General features: G+C 37.7%; 1 protein-coding gene across 1 annotated transcript; it reads left to right on the forward strand.

Moving 5' to 3' along the window:
• Nucleotides 1-14,002: 14,002 nt before the first annotated feature.
• LOC124165666 (40S ribosomal protein S15Aa) lies at nucleotides 14,003-21,943 on the forward strand. The gene is made up of 4 exons (XM_046543147.1): nucleotides 14,003-14,134; nucleotides 14,547-14,681; nucleotides 15,003-15,168; nucleotides 21,788-21,943. The coding sequence occupies exons 2-4, from the start codon at nucleotides 14,549-14,551 to the stop codon at nucleotides 21,879-21,881; spliced, it is 393 nt and encodes a 130-aa protein (XP_046399103.1). The 5' UTR covers nucleotides 14,003-14,134; nucleotides 14,547-14,548; the 3' UTR covers nucleotides 21,882-21,943.
• The last annotated feature ends 887 nt before the right edge of the window (nucleotides 21,944-22,830 follow it).

Below are 22,830 nucleotides of genomic sequence, written 5' to 3' on the forward strand. Positions count from 1 at the left end.
TTAAAAATATATTTTTCTTATTCCATTTATCCGTATGAACAAAGTCACAGAAGTTCACAGCACTGGGATATTTTATTCTCATGTTATAACCTGAAATAAAGGCTGTAGGGTCCGTTGGACCCTCCTTGCCCGGATAAGGGTTAATAATCATTAAGCCAAGCACTACCTACTAGCAGCCTGCATCGCAGCAGTGCTCATAGCCTCACACCAAGGTGGCCTCATACGGCAGCAGCCGGAACCAGAATGACGTCACACAGGCTTTTCCCAGCATTTATACTTAGCCGCCAAATTTTCGCACGCTTGAAAATTTTCACTTTTCATAATCATGAAAAATAGATATCGTCATTTAAAAATCTAAAAGCATGAAATACGTACTCCAGGAGTAATAATCTTTCGATTTAGACAATAAAAAATAATTGGACCCCCCCCATTAACTAACCAAATGTCAATATGGAAAAATACTCTTTAATATTCTCAACACATGGCGTTAGTTATAAATTTTTAGCAGAAATTTCTTTAACAGCTCTGGTTAAATTGATTACATAAAAGTTGAAAAGAAGAAAATAAAAATAAAATTAAAACAGATATTTAAAAAACACTTTTTTCAAAAACAGTGTACTGTAAAGAAAAAACTAAGATTTTCATCTCGGCAAATAAAGCGTAGGTGCTGATTAGATATAATTATTAATATTGCGTGTCAATCCGCACTCACCCATTAGATTCTTCTACACTCATTTCTGATAAACCTGATCAGCACCCAGGCTTTTTTCTAGGAATGATGAAAAGCTTATTTTATACTTTATAGTGCACTTTTTACTGTTTTTTTACAAGACACAACTGAGGGTTAGGCTGATAGGGAATTTTTTTGTTGTTGTAAGTTACAATTAGTTTTCCCTTCCATATGGATATATAGATATCTACTATATCCTTTTGATGAAATTGCAATTGCGCGAAAAATCCACAGAGAAAAAATCATTCGCCTTGACCGGGATTCGAACCCGGTAGCCTCGGACGCCTCGGTAGCTTAACTGGCTAAAGCACTCGGCCGGAAATCGAGGGATCCGGGTTCGAATCCCGGTCAAGGCGAATGATTTTTTCTCTGTGGATTTTTCGCACAATTGTGCATTGCGGGTGACTCCCGTAAAAGTTATCACCGTGGCTAGTCCCAGTATACTTAAATTTGCAAATTAAAATTTTCACTTTTGATTGCTAAAATGTAGCAATTACTCTCACTTACCTTGGAGCAGATTACAAGTAAGAATTGCTTTTTTTAATGCATTTAATATAACTAAAAATGACCAAAAATGTTATCGTTAACTGTAATTTGATTACTTTTACTTTGTTAAATCACATCACAGGTGAATGATACCTATTAATTCCAGGCATATCTGGCAGTGTCTACAGCAGTCTCTAAGGAGGATACTGTCAATATTTATAAATTTTGGTAGCTTTATTTTTAATATCAAGCTTTCTAAACAGTTTCTCATAAAATTCATGTATAAGTTAATAAATTAAATTCATTAATTTCAAAAGAATTAAATATAGCTACTTAACATTTTGAATAGCCATGTCACTGAAAAATATATCTACTCTGAGGAATATGAGGATATTTTACTATCTGCAGAGAGAAAAAGTTCCATGTTTGGTTGCAATATTGCAGAATTCCAGTCACCATATGCAAAACCTAACTCAATGGCCCTCCTAAGGTAGATTTATCTCTATGCAAGAGTAATGGTATTAAGTTTGAAAATTCCTGGTCATATGAGCACATTTAGATGACCAAATTGTGTGAGACAGATGTCTTCAAGTACTCTGTTAGCTGGCCGCATTCAGGCACTCGCCTTCATATATCCATCCAATTTATGCCTATTTTCTTAATAATTCTCATACCTACCTACACCTATCCTGAATGTTACCCACGCAATGGCTCTTCTTGAATACTGGTGCTCATGAAAATTGCAATGAAAAGATAGGAGGGGATACAGAATGGCCATTCAGAAATTATGTGATCCAGAGCATCCAAAGGATACACAAACCTAACAGAATATTGACCCAACACTAAATGCTTTGTGGACAATGTCTGGGTAAGTAATCAAAAGGTCAACAACATTTAATCAATTGAATTTGTTGGTGGGAAACTGTACTCAATACTAAATTCTATGGTGTACCAGTAAACCATTAAGCTAGTATCAAATAAGCATTAAATCAAAACAGAAAAGTGAACATGCGAGGATAATAATTGATTATTAATAATAAATTGATTCTACCAACATATATAGGACAAAAGAACAAGAGCAGGGTGCACAGGGAATTGGAAAAACTGCAAAATTAAAGAGGTGGAAAATCAACATGTAAATCATCAATCATCATCAAAGATGGAGGGACTCTGTGAGAATGATTTGAGGGAGAAGGGTTTGACTGAAGGGATTCTCAGGATTAAATAACTTAGAGGCGACTAGTTAAGAACAGCGACTCCTAATGGGAACAAAGCTGCAGAAAAAGAAGACAATGAACATATAAGTACCTACATCAACATTAAAAAGCTATTGGTGAGAGCAGAGTGTTGTGCATTAATTTTGAGCTGTGTGTATTGTATATTGTATGCTTCGTCTCCAATGACACCTTTGCCTATCTGCCATGATTGAATAATTGCCATAATGGACATTGTGCTGTTGATGGTTTCCAATAGATACATCACCAAGGCAAAGCATTACAGCACCATAAGACCAGGCATAGCTTTCACCATTGGAGTCATCAATGGTGGAAGCATAGCATAGCGTATTAGCTCAACAGTGTTGCTTTATTGGATAACCATTCTGGCAGATTTCTCTCCATACCGTTAGTGTTGGCAAAATGACCAAGACTGGGTTTCATATACAGAGTAAGGTCAGATGAGTACATATATTCCAGCCACACAAGTAGAGACTCTATTGTCCCTGAACACAACATCCTGGATTGTCAGGGTTCCATTTTATCCTTTGCTCCATGGAAGAATTGAAGAACTTAAGGCCTTGAGCACATTAAATTTTGATCCTACGGAATTTCTTCACAAGACACTTTATTTTTATTCAAGTTCCCCAAAGCACTTTAACAGATCCTCTGATCTTCAGAGTAACTTTCTTCTAAGAACATTGTTGAACATAGATCTCATTAGTTTCTGCTACGTTAGGTCTTTCTAATTCTTGATATGGCTTTGTCTTACAAGATTACTATTCCTGAAGTCTCCCGGATAGTACTCACATTGCATTGCGACCGCTAAAAACATGAATCTGGGCTGTCACTTGCTTGCATTGCTTTCCTCATCGTATATCCAACACCACAGCTTTAGGCGCACTTAGTCCTCTCAGTCTGATGCTACCACACAGGGCAGTTGAGAACATTGCAGTATGCAGTGGCGCAGCAAGGGGGGGGGTTTTGGGGGATAAACCCCCCCCCCAGAGCTCAGAGAAATTTTTAAGTTTAATCCATTTTACTTAATTGGATTGATATTACCAATAGAATAATTAAGGATTAACAAAATATCCCTCAGAAAGCCATAAAACTCACCATTTTGAACCATTTATCTTAAAATTCCGCACTTTCTTATTCTCGCACCTACCACATATCCTGGTGGGTAGTCCATACCCCCACACACCCCAGTATAAGTTGCACCTAAACCCCCCCCAGCCTTAATTCCTAGCTGTGCCCCTGGCAGTACGTACTGCCTGTCTGGGGGAGGAGGCTGAGGGCACATACAATTCGGCACAACAACTGCATTCCCACCTCCTTTTGTCTCTCCTTGCATGCAATTCACATCGGGTGTCAAGACCAGAGGATTTACATCATAGCTTAAAATCTGAATAGTTCCACCAAGGGGAACGCAGGTGGTCATTGCAAGTTCTCGGGATTCCCACTCGTTGAGCTCTCAAACATTCTTCTTATGTTAAGATCAACTCCAAATGCAATAGGAGGGGCTGTAAAATTTTAATTGGTAGTAAATAAACTACTTTGCTCAATCGGTTACTTCCCTGCACTGAACCTGATGAGGGTGTGCGGAACAACCTGAATGAATCTGAGGGGAACAATCTCAATGAATCTTGCAAACACGCATTCATTTGTGGTCTTAGCTTATTTCCGAGAACATCATCAGAATAAAAGGTACTGGAAATCTGGGGTATACGTGGGCATTGAAGATACAAGAGTGTTAGTGGTTGAGTCGCAAGAGGGGAAACTTGAAAGACAACACCTACTCCAAAAGAGATATGGCACTAGTAGTGGCTTAGCCAGGGGTGAACGTGTCTCTCCCAAACCAATCAATTTTAGGAGAAAAACATAAACCTATAAAACAAATTAATGCTACTCCACCAACATGTTTTATCAAAACAGCTTCCTGACAAACCATAAAATTGTGTAATTTTAAGTGTCAAAAATGCTAGGGGGGGTAAACCCTGAATCCGCCACGAAGGAGGGCCCCATTAGCCTCAGTCAAGGGCCCCAAATCACCCCAGGCCACCCCTGAATAAGGCTCCGAGTTACTGATCTAAGAATTCCAAGTTGAAATATGGGTGAATCATTTGTACCCTCCCAAACAATAACCTTTGTGCTGCAGGTGATCCATAGGAAGGAGCCGACCCACCCCTAGATATGATATAGGAATTACACAGGGGGCAGCATTTATCTGCAGTGAACTCCACTCTTACGCACTATATAAACTAACCTTCACATTGAATCATGAAGAGTGGATGTGACTCCAAATTCCTGAAGGTGAGAGATTTATTAAGAACAAATTCAAGACTCAACTGAAGCAATTCACCTAATTGACCAATAGAAAATACCCAGGTTGAATACAATTTACTTTCACGGCCCTGCTTAAAGAAACAGATGCATCAGGATTTGAGGTTAGTCTTCTTAAAGTTGACAATAGGCTGCTTGTTTTTTAAATGCATCCATCATCACATTTGTATTTTTTTGAGAGGAAATCCCTACACCAATTCCAACTTTTATGATACAATAGAGCATTCATCATCATATGTCAACAATCATGTGATTGGTTTGACACAGCTCTCCATCCTGCTCTTCAATCTGTTAGCCTCTCCATAGTGACATATTTCTTATCTTTAACATCCTTAGCCTTTCTGCTGCTGCTCACTCTCCAGAAACCTATCTGTCACATGTGGGGAAAGTGCACGGTAGGGGGAAGAAAAGGCACGCTTGCAGCAGCCTATCGTGCGAATGTACCAAGTATATTCATAACAGCAAAAGGGATAATAACCTGCCCCATGTAACTCATTCGAGGACATCCCCTTCCCTTTTTCCCATCCACCTGTCTATCGGTGATTGCTTTCATCAGGCCATCATGTCTCACAATGTGGCCAAGTTCTCCCATCATCTCCTCAGGGTTTTCAGAAGACTTCTCTCCTCTCCCACTCTTCTAGCACTTCTTCATTACTTGCTTGGTTGGGTCCAAATTTTATCACAGCTACTCGGTTTTTATATAAACTACATATAAACAATTCTACAACCATTGCATAGCACTTCAATTTCTTTCAGAATTTAATTACATTCCACGTTATTAAAGGCCTTCTCCAAGTCAACAAATGCTATGAATGTCAGTTTTTTATTCACTATTTTCTTCTCCATGAGCAGCGTAAGGGCCAAAACTGCTTTTCTAGTGGTTTTGCTTTTCCTGAATCTGCATTGGTTCTCTCCCATCAATTCTTCTTCTCTTCCTTCTATTATTCTGTAGATGATTCTTGTCAGTATCTTTGCTGCATGTGTTATAAAGGTCCAAAAATCTTCACACTTCTCTGGTCTTCTCTTTTTAGGAGTGCATACAAGCAATGATGTTCATCTCAAAGTGACTAGATATATCTCCTGTGGAATACATTTTGCAGATGCTTTTGTACAGCTGAGTTGAAATGAATGAATGAGAATGAAATCCAGGCTGCGCAGATATACTTCAGTAATTCCACTTGATTGCAAACCTAGCCACTGAACAATTTTTAAGAGTCATAGGAATAATGTATAAGTATGTACTATTCACTCTGATGCTCATTATATTCAAACTTCCAAAATAGAATAGAGTTACACCCAAATGATATTCCAAAGGGTTATTTATCAAAAACAAGATCCCAGAGTGGCATCCCAGTATTGGCCCAACATAAGCTTTCGACCAGCAATATATCAATCAAACTTTAGCTACCTAGATTGGACCTTCCTTGGCAATGTATTAATTGCCAATGTACAGCCAAGAAGAAGCCTAAAACCAACATAGCCTGATATATAGAGCCCCGATATTGTATAAATGACGGCCTGCTATCATTTTGATTTTCTGCCGATAGAAGACCACTATCAGCCCAACAACATGCAAATAGTGGCCAGCCCGAAGCATTGATCAATCCATTATCAATAGATAATTGATCAATCAATTGGCAAAATGCCATTTCTACATTGGCACTGCAACAGCCAATATTCAGCCAAGGTAGATTTAAAAATCGTATTTATTAATTCTCACTCCTTTCTCAGCTACCCTTTCAGGGACTTCTCTCCCCCAATCTTCCTTGCTTTGCTACTTACTCCCACCTCTCCATTTCTAATGGCCTCTCTTTCACCCTGCCCTTTCTATTCTTCTCCACCCCCTTGGCCTTCCCATTTCTGTGGTTCTTTCTGCAGTGTCGTTATTTTATAGTTATGACTAGAGTCCTCCTTCCACCCCTGGGTTTCCTGTATCTCTTAAGTTTTCTCACTGTCTCCCTACTGTATGCCTGTTTTCCACTGCCCTTCCTCACACTTTTCAATCCTCCCCATTCTTCCCTCAAGGTAAAAAAGTGATGTTCTTATATATGTACTAAAGTGTCTATTGTGCCAGATGATGGCTCTGTGAGACGAAGCACATCATACGAATGAAATTATTGTGAAAAAGAACAACTACCTTTCATTTATTTCAATATGCCAAACTTCCATCATACAATTCCTGAATCAGTTGAACTTATTCACAAAAAAAATATCGCCTCTAAACTTTACAATTCCTAAAAACTCTGTAAGTCCACCTTTTTTAACTGCTTGGACGGCCATGGCCAGAGGGTGCCAGCACTATGCAGGGTTAGGACTACTGGGGGCCTGTGGGTGTGGAATATAATAAATAAAATTTGAAATTTTAATCCTTACCATCTTGAGATTGAATTGAATCCTCTGATATCAGTATTCTGACTGTAAAATTTGCCAGTTTCGGGACACGAGAGCACCAAAGATTTCCACGCTAGAGGGCACACAAGGATATGTCCCGGTGTCCTGGCGACCCAGCATGGGCCTGACATCAATGACAGGGTTAGAGCTGTCGATCTCTTGCTGTCCGTAACTTGAGGGAAATGGATAAAGGGAGGAAAGATATATTTGGATTATGCGACGTGAGGTGGAAGGATGGGGGGACTATTCGAGTGATAGTTATAGGGTTATACATAATGGTGGAGAGGAAAGCCAGCGAGGGGTAGCTTTAGTATTAAATTAGGGGAATATGGGTGAGAATGTGGTTGGTATAGACCAGGTAAGCAATAGGATTCTGGTGGTAGAAATTGAGGCGTGACCCACTAACCTTGCGGTGGTTCAAGTTTGCATGCCCACTAGTAATCATAGGGAAGACGAAGTAGATGAGGTGTATGAACAGCTCAAGGAAATAAGTAGAGAAACTCCAGGTAAGAAAAATCTAGTAGTGATGGGGGACTGGAATTCTTCAGTTGGGGAAAGAAGGGATGGGAATGAGATAGGAAAATTTGGATTAAGAAGGCAGAACGACAGGGGAGAGAAGACGGCAGAATTTTGCAGAAGAAACAAGTTTTTCACCACAAACATGAGGTTCCATCATCATAGAGGGTGAAGGTACACATAGAAAAGTCCAGGGGTATGAGAAGATATCAGATAGACTACATTATGGTAAGACAGAGGTTTAGGAATAGAGTGAAAAACTCGTGCAGTTTCCCTGCAGCGGATGGAAGGAATACATGGAGGATCTGTACGACAGAAGGAACAGGCTCAGGAGATTGACAATAGAGGAGGATAGTGCAGGGGAGGAGGACAATTTTGGGTCGGTGATCTTAGATTCAGAAATCGAGAGAGCACTTCATGACATGATGGCTACAAGAGCAGTGGGCATGAACAATATCCCATGTGAGCTCCTCAAGAATGTAGGGAAGGATAGTAAGAAAAGGTTTTTCGAGCTAGTATGCAGGATCTATGAGGAGGGATGTTGGCCACAAGATTTCGTGAAGACGGTTCTAATTCCACTACTGAAAAAGAAGAAAGCAGTGGAATGTGGAGATTATAGGACTACTAGCCTAATATCACATGCAACAAAAGTGGTGCTGAGGACATTGAATAGGCGGGTGGAGGTGAGGGCAAATGAGTATTTGGGCAAAGATCAGTTTCTTTTTAGGATAGGGAAGTCAACTCATGATGCAATAGCGATAATGAGGTCCCTCGTGGAGTGGAACCTAGAAGTCTGACCGAGATGCCTGTTTCATAAATTTTGAAAAAGCATTTCATTAAGTGAACTGGGTAAAGTAAATGCATATTCTCAAGAAAATAGGTGTAGATTGTAGAGATAGATGACTGATTCGTAATCTGCACATGGCCCAGATTGGGCAAGTGAGAGTAGCGAACGGAGAATCGGAGAGGGCAAGCATAGGCCGAGGCGGGAGAAAAGGCTATCCTCTATCACCGCTACTTTTTAACCTGCACAATGAGGAGATGGTAAGAGAAGCATGGGACGAGTTGGAAGCCGGAGTAAAAGTGGGGAGGATGATGCTTAAATCAGTAAGGTTTGCGGATGATCAGGCGTTGATTAGCCAGTCAGCGAGGGGACTGCAGGCTCTTGTGGATGCATTAGACAAGCAGTACGAGGAGTATCAGATGAGGATTAATCACAAGAAGACCAATATCATACGGTTTTGTAAAGCATTACGTGTGACGAATGTGAGAATTAAGATAAAAGTAGGTGGGGAAAAACTTGAGCAGGTAGAGCAATTGAACTATTTAGGCAGCACAATAGAGGAAAACAGATACAGTAGTAAGGACATTAGGAAGAGAATTGTATTAGCAAAGGAGGCTTTTGTGAATAGGAGGAGCTCATGAGAGGATCGTTATGTAAGAGTTTAAAGAAAAGGTTAGTGAAGAGCTTAATCTGGAGTGCAGATCTCTACAGTGTGGAAACGTGGACACCTAGGAAAAAGGACGAGAGAAGACTGGAGGCATTTGAGATGTGGGTATGGAGAAGAATGGAGAAGGTGAAGTGGACGGAGAGAAGGAACAATGAAGTGATAGACATGGTGGGTGAGGAGAGGCAGCTTTTAGATGAGATGCGGAGGAGATAGAAGATATATGCATTGACGGAGTACTTAGTGGGAGGGGATGTTGAAATCGGTGTTGGAGGGTAGAATGCTGGGTAAATGAGGGAGGGGAAGAAAGAGAATGGGATATTTAGATAGATTGAAAGGGAGTAGGCCTTATTAGAAGAGGGCCGTGCTTGAAGGAAAGGGAGGCTCCTAGAATACTTCTTTAGTACTCCATGGAAACCTACCTTAACCCTCTCCTTCCTAAACCGCCCGAAACCGGCCGTAAACATTTCCCCGCCATGCACGAAGTTTAAATACCCATTTGCCCCACTGGTAGACCTATTTTTCTCCGCGATGAGGAACTGACGCAGGTTACTTCAATTAACTTGCAATAACTTGAAAGATATTTAAGTGTTTTATTTTAAAATTTGTATGCATTTTAAGAATATATTAATTTATTTAAAGAAGTTGGCCTTACCTTATATTGAATTTAATTCCCTCCTTCAACTCCATTTTCTTGGTGATATTGATGATAACATCCTATTTTGCAAAGAGGTAAATCGCATCCGATGCATTTCCATGACGTTTCTATGCTCCGACCAGGAGGAGTTTTTCTTTTATTTGAGCTGCGATAGGCGCACTTTTTTTTTCTCCCCACGATCTTTACAAGAGAGTGTTGCTGTCTCAGTGAAAATGTGCCCATCGGAAGGATTCTTTTACGTCCCACTACCTTACGCGAGGAGAATTTCCCTATCATCTGCCTGTAAAGTGCTAAACGAAAATTCTTCTGTGTTACTCCATGCCTAGTACTTGAGGGTGAATTGGTTTCTTTGTACAAAATAAAACTGTTCACTATAGCCGTGTTTACGACGAAGGAAAATAAATATTTCCACCGCTTTTTTGTTTTCCTACCTAAGCCATAGTAGCACCTTCTTTGATCAGCTCTGTCAACACCACCCATGTATTTGGTGTACAATGCAACTGAATTTGGACAGGATACCATAGTTTGTTTGTTCCCTTTTCCTGTTTTTCTTTGCACATAGACTTTGTTATTGGGATCGCAATTGGTTTGAAGGATACAAATATCCCGATTATCATGCCAAACCGTTGTAGAAACTTTTCCGCTCTGTAAATTTCTACTCTCTCCTCTTTGGAGTCTAAGTTTTTTTTGGATATTTAAATTCCTCAGGCCATTCTTTACGAGATGATCTTGTAGTAGCGCATGCGTATGTGTTATTCATAAGTAGTAATTTCATGAGAGACACACTCGAAAAAAAGCTATCAAAGTACACATGATGATTTTTCCCTAAATGGTTTTTCATTAAATTCATTACAACTTGCGTCCGAGAAAATTTCACGATTTCTTTTATCTTTTTTCCCTAAGTACACATTTCCCTGCAGAACGTAGCCATGGGAGCTTGCTAAAACCCAAACTTTAAATCCCCACTTCGTTGGCTTTCCTTGGATGTATTGTTTAATGTAATGACGCCCTTTAAAAGCAACCATCGCCTCGTCAAAACTTAATTCCCTACCTGGTTTATACTTTTGCTGAAAAGTTTCCATTACATCAAGAACCGGCCTAATTTTATGCAATACATCAAAACCCTCCTCTCCCTGTTTTTTTCCTGAGTTATATCACTAATATGGAAATATTTTGAAATTTTTGTGTATCTTCCAAAGGTCATACAGTCACGAACAATTGAGCAGTCAATATCTTGGCTATGCCAGTAATCCCTGCTTTCAGGCAAATCGAATATTCCCATGTATACAAGCACTCCAATGCATGCCACCATTTCATCGCACGTAACATTTACCCAGTCTTTGTCAGCCTTTCCTGAGGAATGTTAAAAATGTTCTGCATATTTTTTTGTGTTCTTGACAATGTTGTGAAAAAAATCTTCGCCCCCTAGCATATATTTTAGGAAGGAAAATTCATTTTCACCTATCGCCAAATTATGAATAGGCCCTCTCTCTTCTTTGAACTCCGATGGTTCTTCAAAAATCAGGGTGTCCCTCCAAGAGTCATGCACCTGATCATCACCTTTTAAATCACTCGTACTTGGGGTAACGTCATCCTCCAGTTCTACTTCACTTGATCTGTCACTATTACTGTATCCTTCTTCTCCATTCAAACAACTAGAACTATCTGAATCACACGAAAATTCGCTTCTGTTCACTTCTTCTGCGATAGCATCCTCACTTAACGAAGCCATGGTCAGAACTGAGGGGCATTAGGTTTCTTTTCATTTGAGCTGAGCTTCTCCTCTTCGCCATATGAGATAGGAAAAGTGTGAGAGTGCGTGTGACCACCCACAAACAGAACTGAGGGGGATTAATTTTCTTTTCATTTGAGCTGAGCTTCGCCTCCTTGCAATGTGAGATAGGAAAAGTGTGAGCTTGTGTGTGACCACACAGAAAGAAATATCGCCATTAGATGTGACAGTCACTCTAAATAACACTGGGCAGGCCTAGGGTTTTCGTATCACACCATTTTAAAACTGGCCCTCGTAAAAATCCCATCGTAATAGCTTAAAAATCTTCTCTCATTACTTCTCAGTTAATGTCCCACGCTGGAACAAAGCACCTTATTGTCTCGGGATGTTAGCTCATGGTGACGACGTTCTGCTCCTTCTTAATGAAACGAGAGATAGGAAAGATGCTTGTGCTAGCAAAGATAAACACTCTCAAGATAAAACAGATGCCTATGAAGCTCAAAAGGCTGCCCCAAACGAATCAGGGCAGGCCGGGCGGATTCGGCCGGTTTATGAAGGAGCGACTTAAACGGCGGCGGCCGGTTTCGGCCGGGTTAGGACGGAGCGGAGAATGAGGCATTTAAACTTCAATAGGGAGAGAGTTAATCGGTAAAATACTAAAATAATAATCACAATCAGCACTATTGATAAAACCAGGTAATGGTTTACTGGTGATGGTAGTGATTGGTGATTTTTTTCTTCACATATTGTAAGCAGGTATTACAAAGAGATTTTAAATGAAAGTGGACTTTCAGGGAATTAATCTTCATTATAAGTCCTCTTTTGTTACCCATTTTGTCACAACTCAGTGTTGTACACAAAAACAATATGCCACAAGTTGAAACTCTACATGAGATTAACATGCAAACTGAATCATAAGGTTGTGGTTTCTAACTTACAAGGCCACTGAAGTCTATACTTCACCACAACTTTACAAAATTGAAAACTGTACAACAAGGTTGAATTTCTTGTTCAAGGTTGAATTTCAATGTATGCATGCTACAAGTTGTTAAAAACTTTTAAAGTCACAATAAGGTTACTTTAACCCTAATACGGGCAAGGTGAGTCTGTTTGCACGAAATGTAAAAAGTAATGTGCATTTTACAAATATTTGGTTTGAATTGTGGTATGGTATGGTATTTGGAGGAGGCGACCGACAGCTGAGGTCATTTGCGCCATGAGGGTAGGTAGGGTATGGAAGGAAGGGTGGAGAGCAACCCAGCGTCGGCATTAGCCTGCTCTTAACGAAAGGCGCCAAGGGGACCACGGCTTAACGTCCCATCCGACGGACGGAGTGTTGCGCTTGAAATGTCCTCCACACAGCACTCAAGCAGGGATCGGGCAGTCATTGAAAATTCTCTGACACTGCCGGGATTAGAACCCGAGCCGGTTTGAATTGTCAAAATAATGTAAAATTATCACTATGCGCACATGTAACGATAAATATTTGGTGTTTTATGCAGTAAAAACAGAAACAATTAGTCAATAGAGTCCACTGTACTCGCTGTTTGACTATATATGAAATTAATAAGTAATTTAAAACTTTTGTTAAACAAATTTGTAATAATAATCAATTTTATTTTAAATGATTCTAAGGTGCACAATATGTACAAATTGATGTGAAAAGTAATATTTTTCACTGTTTAATAGTTTAAATTAAAAGCAAAAGTTAAAAGAGTCCATTGGACTCACCTTGCCCGATTATGTCAGAAAAATATGTTGCACGTATTAGGGTTAATATGCTGCTTTGTCGAGATATATGGACCATTTAGGAAGGATTACAATATAGCAAGTTATGTTCTATCACAGACTACTTATACAGAATATTTCCATGGTTCCCTGCACTACACTGTAATGGCGGAAATGGAATATAACCACAGAGAAAGAATGTAGAGGACACAAAAAATGAGAAAAAAAAACAAAATTCGAATGATGTATCAAAATACTTAATGAGCATAGCGAAGATATAGAAGTGAAATTGAGTTAATCATGATTAATCTCCAAAATAATCCTTAATGGATTAATTCAATTGGTTCGACAAAATTGGACATTCAAATCTATTACCCGAATTATTGAATATAACATACGCATCTTTAAAAGATTCTGATTTAAAATGCGTCATTTAATTAAACCAAGAGAACTGATTTAAATACTACACCATCAATTTTTCTGCCGCAGAGCTCTGAAATGGATGTATCAGATAGTATTAGACAGTATACTTTCTCCATAGTAAAACACATGAGCCTAAATCGATGAACAAAACAAAAAAAGAGGTTAATCACTATTGAAATACTTTAATTAACTTAGTAGTAACATTTCACAATGAAATACGACTAAATGTAAGACAATTACCCAATATGCGGCGTTCTTATCAAATTTTCCTAGCAGTTCAATAACCACCGAATCCATCATGGCGGGCATTTGAATGAGCGCCAGGAAGGAGCGCCACCGGATGTGTCGGATTTCGTTTCTGAAACTCCCTGCCGAAAACGGTAGATGGCACCACATTGAGATCTCTTTGAAGTCGCGTGTAACCTGGCGGTGTAGTGGAGAGGAAGGCCAAAATTTAAATCACAGGTAATCCACGTTTATATTATCATTACGACAAGATGTAATGAATTATATCGTATTTTCTGAGGTCCAGCCTTCATTTGGTCACCATATCTCATGGCTAAACTGATAGTTGTTAATGATTCTTAGGTTTAGTACAAGCATGTTGATGTATTTATGTTCCCAGGGTTTTGTATTCTTGGTCGCTTTAGCCAATATAGTTGTAATTAATTGATAAATTAATAAATTTTCCTTAGTCCTAGCTCAATATGTATGATATTTCTATTCTCAAAACGTGGTTTAAGTGTTGCCACTGCAGTCGTGGCATGTAGTTGTCAGACCAAGTTGTGCATGGTTGTTAATATATAAGGTTAATGCTCCCCTGCATTTTTTGGGAGTGTGTGGTATGTTATTGATGACATTTCATTTCTCTTTTTAGCCATGGTGCGAATGAACGTGCTTAGTGACGCCCTCAAATCAATAAACAATGCCGAGAAGAGAGGCAAGAGGCAGGTGTTGCTCAGGCCCTGCTCTAAAGTCATCGTCAAATTCCTCTCAGTAATGATGAAGCATGGTAAGTGCAGCAGTCTTCACATCCACTTATTATTTAGTATTAGTCCACGCTTCCGGTAGGGTGCCTTGGGGTCAGTGTGATTCAAGGATAGCATTTGCTAAATATCATAACCGACCAGTTGTAGTTCTATGCCAGTGATTTTCTTTGGAAGTGAAATCGAAATAATGATTTTTCCTCTTTGGTTGAATGTTTTGCACATTGTATACAATTTGGAAATTTTCGTGTTTTGTCTCTTGTTTGTAACATCCTGCCATTCTTTTAATGGAGAGGTGTTTGGTCTCATTCTTCGTTTCCTAATTATTGATTTCATCTCGATTTCAGGTTATATTGGAGAGTTCGAAATGGTCGATGATCATAGGGCTGGAAAGATTGTAGTAAATCTTACTGGAAGACTCAATAAATGCGGAGTGATCTCACCACGATTTGATGTTCCAATCTCATCAATTGAGAAGTGGACAAACGACCTCCTCCCATCAAGACAGTTTGGGTAAGGTTCTTTATTTTTTAATGCCCATCACCTATGCCTTTGCTATTTTTGCATTTGAGATTTGATCACCCAGCACTCACTAGTTGAGAATGTTTCTCGATAGTCACGATCTTGGCTGTGTACATACACTGGTCTTAGTTAACGAATGGAGTATTTTTCAATTTTTTGATGTTTTTACTCCTCATACCAGGGATATTAGTGGTATAATACTGAACGTTTCCATACAATTTACAAATTTTGTTTCATGTATCGAGTGTAATTAAGGTTATACAGTCTCGGTTGAAGAAGTGGACTATTGGGAGTTGGAGCTAGAAGTCCACTTTAGAAATCTTGGCCAGTGAGTTATTGCAGGAGGAAGTTATGAGGAATCTATTAATAGTTGAATTATCAACTCACTAAAATAATTTCCTGACATAGTTGCACAGTGGCATGCAACTTGTGGAACTTGCAACAGTTTTATATCATTTCTTAATATCCAAATACATGGACGTTAAATTTAAAAATTTGTCAAATATTATTAGAGACAAATTATTAATTGGGCTTGCATAATTCAATTCCTTCTGAAGTAGCTCATCAAACTTTGTAAATGTGTTTGATCTTGAAGAGACACAGTCCTTAGGTGTACGTGTATGTATTCACCATGGCAGTAACGGTGTTAAGTAAAACAATTTTATGTATTTTTCCAAATTTACTATCAGCTTCTAAAAAATACCTGGGCACATAACTTGCTAGTGGTACAAATGAGGCTAGCAGTACACAGTGCTTTGTTATTAAGTGAAAAAGATAATTTCCAAACGTTGTTTATAGGTAAACAATTTTACCTCATCATCATGCAGTTCCTATGCTATGGTGTTAAGTTTTTTTTCTAATTTCGTATACTTTTTAATTACATGGTAATGTGCTGATGTACTTAAAATGTGAGATTCTTCTTGTTAATTCCTCTCCTATGTGAATGAAGATAATAGGAAAAACTTAATGCCATAAACCTGGTGCTGAATTTCAAGTTCTGATAAAACATTGCAACATATCAGTGAATGTAGAATGTAGGTTGTACAGCACTTATGCTGGAAGTTTCAAGTAATGGATATGTAAGAAGTGCGTTGATGTAACAATGTTTTTTACTCCTTTTTTATGTTTACTTACATCGTGGTCACTTATCAACCTCTTGGAAAACAATTAAAGTTAGCCTTAAGAAGTATAAATTTTTATACTGAGACTATATATGGTGCCATGCTTGCCCCCATAAGATGTTTGACTTTATTTAGCAGCCATTTAGAAACCCAAACTTGTTGAGGCTTTACCATGCTGAAATAATAAAGGTTATAGGTCAAGGTTTTGCTATCCATAGACCTTTATGTTAAGGCCATTGTCATTTCACATCAAGGAAATGTCCCTTGAATAACTTAAGTCGAATAGAGTTTAAATCACAGATTTTGATTAACAATGTATTGCTGTAACTTTCCACCTTCAAAAACTTTGTTGGCTAGGTTGACCAACTCTATAACACGAAAGTGGTGACATAATTTCAGGTTTAAGTTTCATGACGTGGTGTGGTCAGTCCGTAGCAATCTGTTCATTCCATTCATGTCAGAGCTGCAGATAGGCCACTAATTGTTTAATTTGGATGATTTATTTGTCCTTCAATCAATTGTGATAAGTATCGAGTGGTTATACTTCTCTTCTCCAATCTTTGGAATGTTATCTGTATGCCGTTTTAAATGGGGCACGTCATTATGCAGGTTAGCATTGCATTCATTTCTCAATCTTGTGTGCAATAATTACTGTGCAGACAAATGCATTATCGTTAACATGGTACACTCAATCAAGCATTCATTCACGAAATTTTGTCATCTGTTGAGCGCACAATTAGCGTGTTACATGTTAGGACAAGGAATAAATGAAATTCTGTGCACTATGTTGTTGACAAACTGGTATGTTGCATGTATATGCACTGACAGTGAGGGGATTATCCTGAAACTTGAGCAGACGATAATATGCATACAATTAATAAGGTAAAACAGTGTAAAGGGAGACTATAGATAGTTAAGATTCCTTTTGCCACTGCCTAAAATTTATACTTTCGCGGCGTGCCCTAATCAGAATAAGACTGAAATCATAATTGAAAATTACCATATTTTCTGGTAGATATCTATACAGAGAATATAGAAAAATGATAAAAATAATAGTGCGTGTTATAAAACTGAAAATATAGTTTAATTGAATATTGAACTCCGAAAGAAATTACTAAACAATTCCCATCATATATCACAGATGTTACATAGTATGTACTCACTAGGGCAATTTTATTATAACCAACATATTGTAAATGTTATTGTAATTGTATAATTAATTTCAAAATAAGAGTAATTATTGCAAAACAGTGGTGAAAAAACATTGTCTGCGTGACACAAAGGAGGAAAGCATAAAAAAGAAATTTATGTAATTAGTACAAGAATTACATTAAAACTTGCAAACATACATCTTCTATCTAACTTGATAAATCTTAGTTGAAACCATAAAATTCATATCCCGAGTCACACAGGAATGAATCTATAGTTCGCAGTATTTCCACCAGAAGATCAGAAACTTCACTTTCCTCAGTAGCTTCATCGATTTCTGAGTCTTTTGCTTCTGTATCCTGCAAATCTACAAATGATTTATTGAGACCTCTTTGGACACAAGTTACTGTCACAGAATTCCAGCTTTCCGATATCCATTTGCTTATTTCCTCATAAGATAGTCGCTACATCTTCCCAGAGTTTGTATATTCATGGACTCCTGCAATGATCCATTCCTCTCACTTAGCTCGAAGTTTTGATTTGAAGGATTTATTCACTGTTAGATCAAGGGGTTTAAGTTTCTTTGTCAGTCCAGCAGATAATTGGTGCCTTGGAGTATTTGTTGACCAATTTCTTTACTTCGGGCAATAAATGGGCTCGACATGCATCCATAATTAAAACAGATTTGGGGCTGAAGAAAGCATGTTTACATTTTTCCTAGCATTATCCAACCAGGTCTTCATCATTTCTTTATTTATCCATCCTTTTTCATTTGCGGTAACAATAAGGTCTTACGAAAAACGCCCCTTTGGAATGGTTTTCCTCTTAAATACCACCATAGGAGATAGCTTGGAACCATCTGACGTTATGCTCAATGCAACTGTAAAATTTGACTTTTCATGTCCTGTCGTAGTAATGCACACTTCCTTTGCACCTTTAAGATTCACAGTCCTTGCAGTTGGAAGGTTAAAACTTACTGGGGCCTCATCCACTTTACCCACGTGCATATCTTCTACTTCCAAAATGCACTCTTTCACAAACTGTCTAAATTTTATCACCTAGGCCTCCAAATCTACAGGTAGTTTCTGATCAATGCTAGTCAAGGCATAAACACTTCCCCAAGAGGGATTTGCTTTGAAGTCGATTATGTTTTTCTCTCATGCAATTTGCTTTGCTTGAAGTAAAATTCTAGTTGTTGAGAGTCTTATTCCTCTAGATCGTTAAAAAATAATCCAGTCTTAAAGTTCTGTTTTAAGTGTTGGCCAGAAACACTTTCTGTAGCACATGCCTCATTTTCCACAATGCAGTTTCTTAAAAACCTCCTCATTCTTTCGCCACTCTCTCACACTAGTTTCGTTTACATTGAATTTTCTCCCTGCTGCACGATTTTCATTAACTTTTGCAAACTGAATAACTTCCAGCTTAAACTGTACATTGTATGCCATGATCGATAAGTGTGTTTTTGCTTTTCTTTCTTTCGTGGCCTTACAATAATGAATATAATTAGGTACTATTGATATAAATATAATTAGGTACCATCGATGCCATTTCCAAAATTGTTTATTTCCTAGTTCATCTGTCCATAGAAAGGTAGTTATAATGATATTTAAAGCGCTTTATGAAAAATAGTACAAATTGGAAATGCTTGTTATCGATGCATATGTCACTGAGAAGAAATATTTAAAATGCATGTTATTTACCAGAAAATACGGCATAAATTTTTTACATCTATCATATTCATGGAATGCTCTGGAATATGTGACATATATGTGCATGGTTAATCTGGAATCTCTCGAAAGTGTAATGACTTACAATGAACTTAAAATTAATATGCATGTCCATAGAAAGTACACTTGAAATGAATTAATGAATGATTCACACATTAAACTAACCGCTATTGCAGAAATATGAAAGCTTATGGATTGAAAACCTTCCTTTAGTTCAATAATTGATGTAACACGATAACATAATGATACTGTAATGCTATATCCTTGCATTTACTATCTACCACTGGAGTAGCGCGTGACATTAGTCTAGACACCTTGATCAGCAAATCACTCGAAGCTAGAAAACCTAATATTTCATGTAGGTACTCAGACATTTATCCTCACACAACTTGTCATTTTCACATCTGATACTTATTTTTAAGTAGCAATTTGGGTCATTTTTGCTCAGTTCACAAGAATATTCTGAATAATTTTCATGGTTACCACTGACATCTATTGGGGAAAAAATTGTTGAAATTCTGAGAATGCAAGCTTGGAATTGGAATAGGGGCTCTTTTGCAGTCTCGCATGTGTTCTAGCAGTTCACCATTTTACTCAATGCAATTTTGATTCCGCCTTCGTACGTGTGTCAGATTGTACAATGACGTGCCCTGTGTTAAACAGCCTTATGACTAAGAGTGCCTGCAAGTAACAAGCTTGAGTCTTTTCACTATGAGAAAATACTCTTCTCCCGATTACCTATGTTAATAGATGTAGGGGAGGCCTGGTTAATCGAAATAACACCCACAATTGAAAGCATATATTAACTATAGTCGTTGGATTGACGTTTCTTTGTAATGTGGAAAGCACTTAGCATAATAGAGAATACTTCAGTGTTAACCAGTAGTCGGACATTTTATAAAAATATAGCAAGGGATAATTATTGCTACAATAATCATAATTTCCTAGATATATGATATTATATAAATGTCATTAAATGTTTGTTTATTTAATTTAATTCAGGCAAACATCAATTTATAATTTTCTGTTATTTAACAGTTGCCTGACACTTCATCCATTTAGTATTGTTCGTGTTTATATTCTGAACCAATTGCAATCCCTATTGAAATTGGGCTAATTTCTGCAGTCTCTTCATTCCTTGCGATCAGTTATAGTTTCTAGTAGTGGGAAGCACAATTTTCTTCTGATAATCAGCTTTGTTCATCAAATATCAAAAGAACGTTATTGAAGACAATTTTAATTTTATGAATTTGCCTCATAAATGTAATACAGGGTGCTCGCAAATCGGAAACAGGGAAAATATATGTGGTGGAATTTAACAGGGAAATATGTGGGATAACTGAATCTTTTCTGATATGTGGGAATAAATACTGTATTCCTCCTAATATAATCCCCCTCTGAATATAGTCCCCCCCCTAATTTTGAGGCTTGAGTTTCGGGAAAAAATTTAAAAAATGGGTTTGAATATAGTCCCCCCCCCTTAACTTTTATCACAGGCATTTTTGGAAAAAAAGGGGGGACTATATTCAGACATACACGGTAATTAGTGCCTTATACCGTGCAGCACGTGAGCCATTGGTGCTCTCCTCCTATGTTTTCTTCCAGTTACGACAAAGAAGAGATGTATGTCTGAATATCAGCTCCCTCTGCCACACTTTCGATTAAATGAATATGAAATTGATGCCATAAGGAATCTTATTCCAAGTGGAGAACTTAACTTGGTGCCTAACTGCCACACCTCGACTGTAAAACTTACATAGTTAGGAGACAAGATAAAATATTCTCTCATATATTTAAAAACATTTATTCTTATCAAAAAATTTAATTTCATGCTAATAAAATTTATTGGCGATAACTGTTGATTTCTTCTTCCATTAACCCAAATATATTTAGGTGCACTATCCAGAGGTATTGAAAGTCGGTAATAAGCGATTTCTTATGATATTATGGGGGAAAATATGAGGAAATGATGGAGATAAAGTTGTGGTTACTCTGAACAACATTTCTTCTTAATAAAGTTGTAAAAGTAACGATGTGTCTTTCATTGTTGATAAGGCATCTTCTTTGTGGAGTATTTTTGACTAAGGAAATAAAATGGTTCTTGTTGTTACTCATACAAGGCAGCGTGTTAACTGTGCCACAGTCAAAAGGTTTCAATCACAGTCATCGCCAATGATTTTTCCTTTGGAATTTTCACATTTTTAACACCCTCTATCTTTGTGGAATGAATGGCATCTTGCAGCTGTTATGGAAAGAGCATTGGTGATATTCGACCTAGCTGATATAGACACATTTTTATTTATTGATGTAACAGTTTTCCCAACATTATCCATTGAGAACCAATGGCAGAAGTTAAGAACTGCACACACAGTATTGGTTGGGATAATGTGAACTCTCTGGGTTAATTTTGTGTTTTATCCTGGTATAACACAGTGGATAAATGTTTCAAAAGAGTCAGTGAACTTATTTCTAATGTTGCTATGCCATCACTTATTGTCATGAAAATGGGACACCCATGTTGAATGCTTTGTATAGTATAGATTGTTTCTTGCTTAAAATATGCCTCATATTCTGATACAAGGTGTGTGAATTCAAGTTTTTTTTCCTTTTCAGTTATGTTGTGCTCACCACGAGTGGAGGAATTATGGACCATGAAGAAGCAAGACGGAAACATCTAGGAGGGAAAATTCTTGGATTCTTTTTCTGAGAATTGTAACCTGTATAATATTAATTTTTACATCCAGTAAAATGTTAAAAACATAAAACTTGTTCAGTTGTGTATTAATTAAAAAGGTGATGAATAATTATTGTCGTTAGTATACCATATCTCAGAATAAGGCTTCCATCATTGATGGGTAGATGGGATTTAAGTATTTCTGCATTGGCTTCTTCTCTAGCCATCATCCCAGAGTATCATACGCATAGTGGATGGTAGCTGCCAAAAAAACCAAACCTCGAATGGAAAGACAAATTTTAGTACTGGTAATTCTGGTGATGCTATCTATTGAATTAGCAAATATGTATCCTATAAATATTAATGAGGTCATCATGGCGTCCTATCATCTTTTTACATTAGATAGAAGCTGCTAACTCTGTATGCCATGACCATTGTTGTGATTGAATGGAACATGATTAATTTGTCAAAACATACATTAACTTGAACTCTGCCAGTAATAGACATTAATATGGTATATGACTCCAGTATCTATCATTGGCATAGTCCAAGTGAACGTCTTGAGAAATGCCAGAAATGTCCAGTGGAAGTTAATTTTTTATTAATGACTGTAGTGAAAGGAGTAGTCAAGAAATTACAAGGCCTTTTGGAGGTAGCAATTTAATTAAACCATACTGGTCATGTTTTCTGGAGTACATTATACCATTGTTGATAATTTCCATCTGTTACTAATGTAAATAGTAAATGAATAATATACAGTAGGTATTTGTTTCATCATACGTACGTGGTGGAGCCACAAGATTTTTGTATTAGGTATATTCTTAGTGATGCACACATGGTTTCACATCTGCTTTGCTTTAAATCTGCTCTTGAGCTGAGTAAGTTCACAGTAAATATAGTGAAAGTTAAAAAAGCATTAGTGCAATTTTCTATTTGACAATGTTCACTGGAAGCATTGCCGTGATTTTCATTTTGATGTCGT

Source organism: Ischnura elegans, chromosome 9, assembly GCF_921293095.1.
Source record: "Ischnura elegans chromosome 9, ioIscEleg1.1, whole genome shotgun sequence".
Taxonomy (NCBI): Eukaryota; Metazoa; Arthropoda; class Insecta; order Odonata; family Coenagrionidae; genus Ischnura; species Ischnura elegans.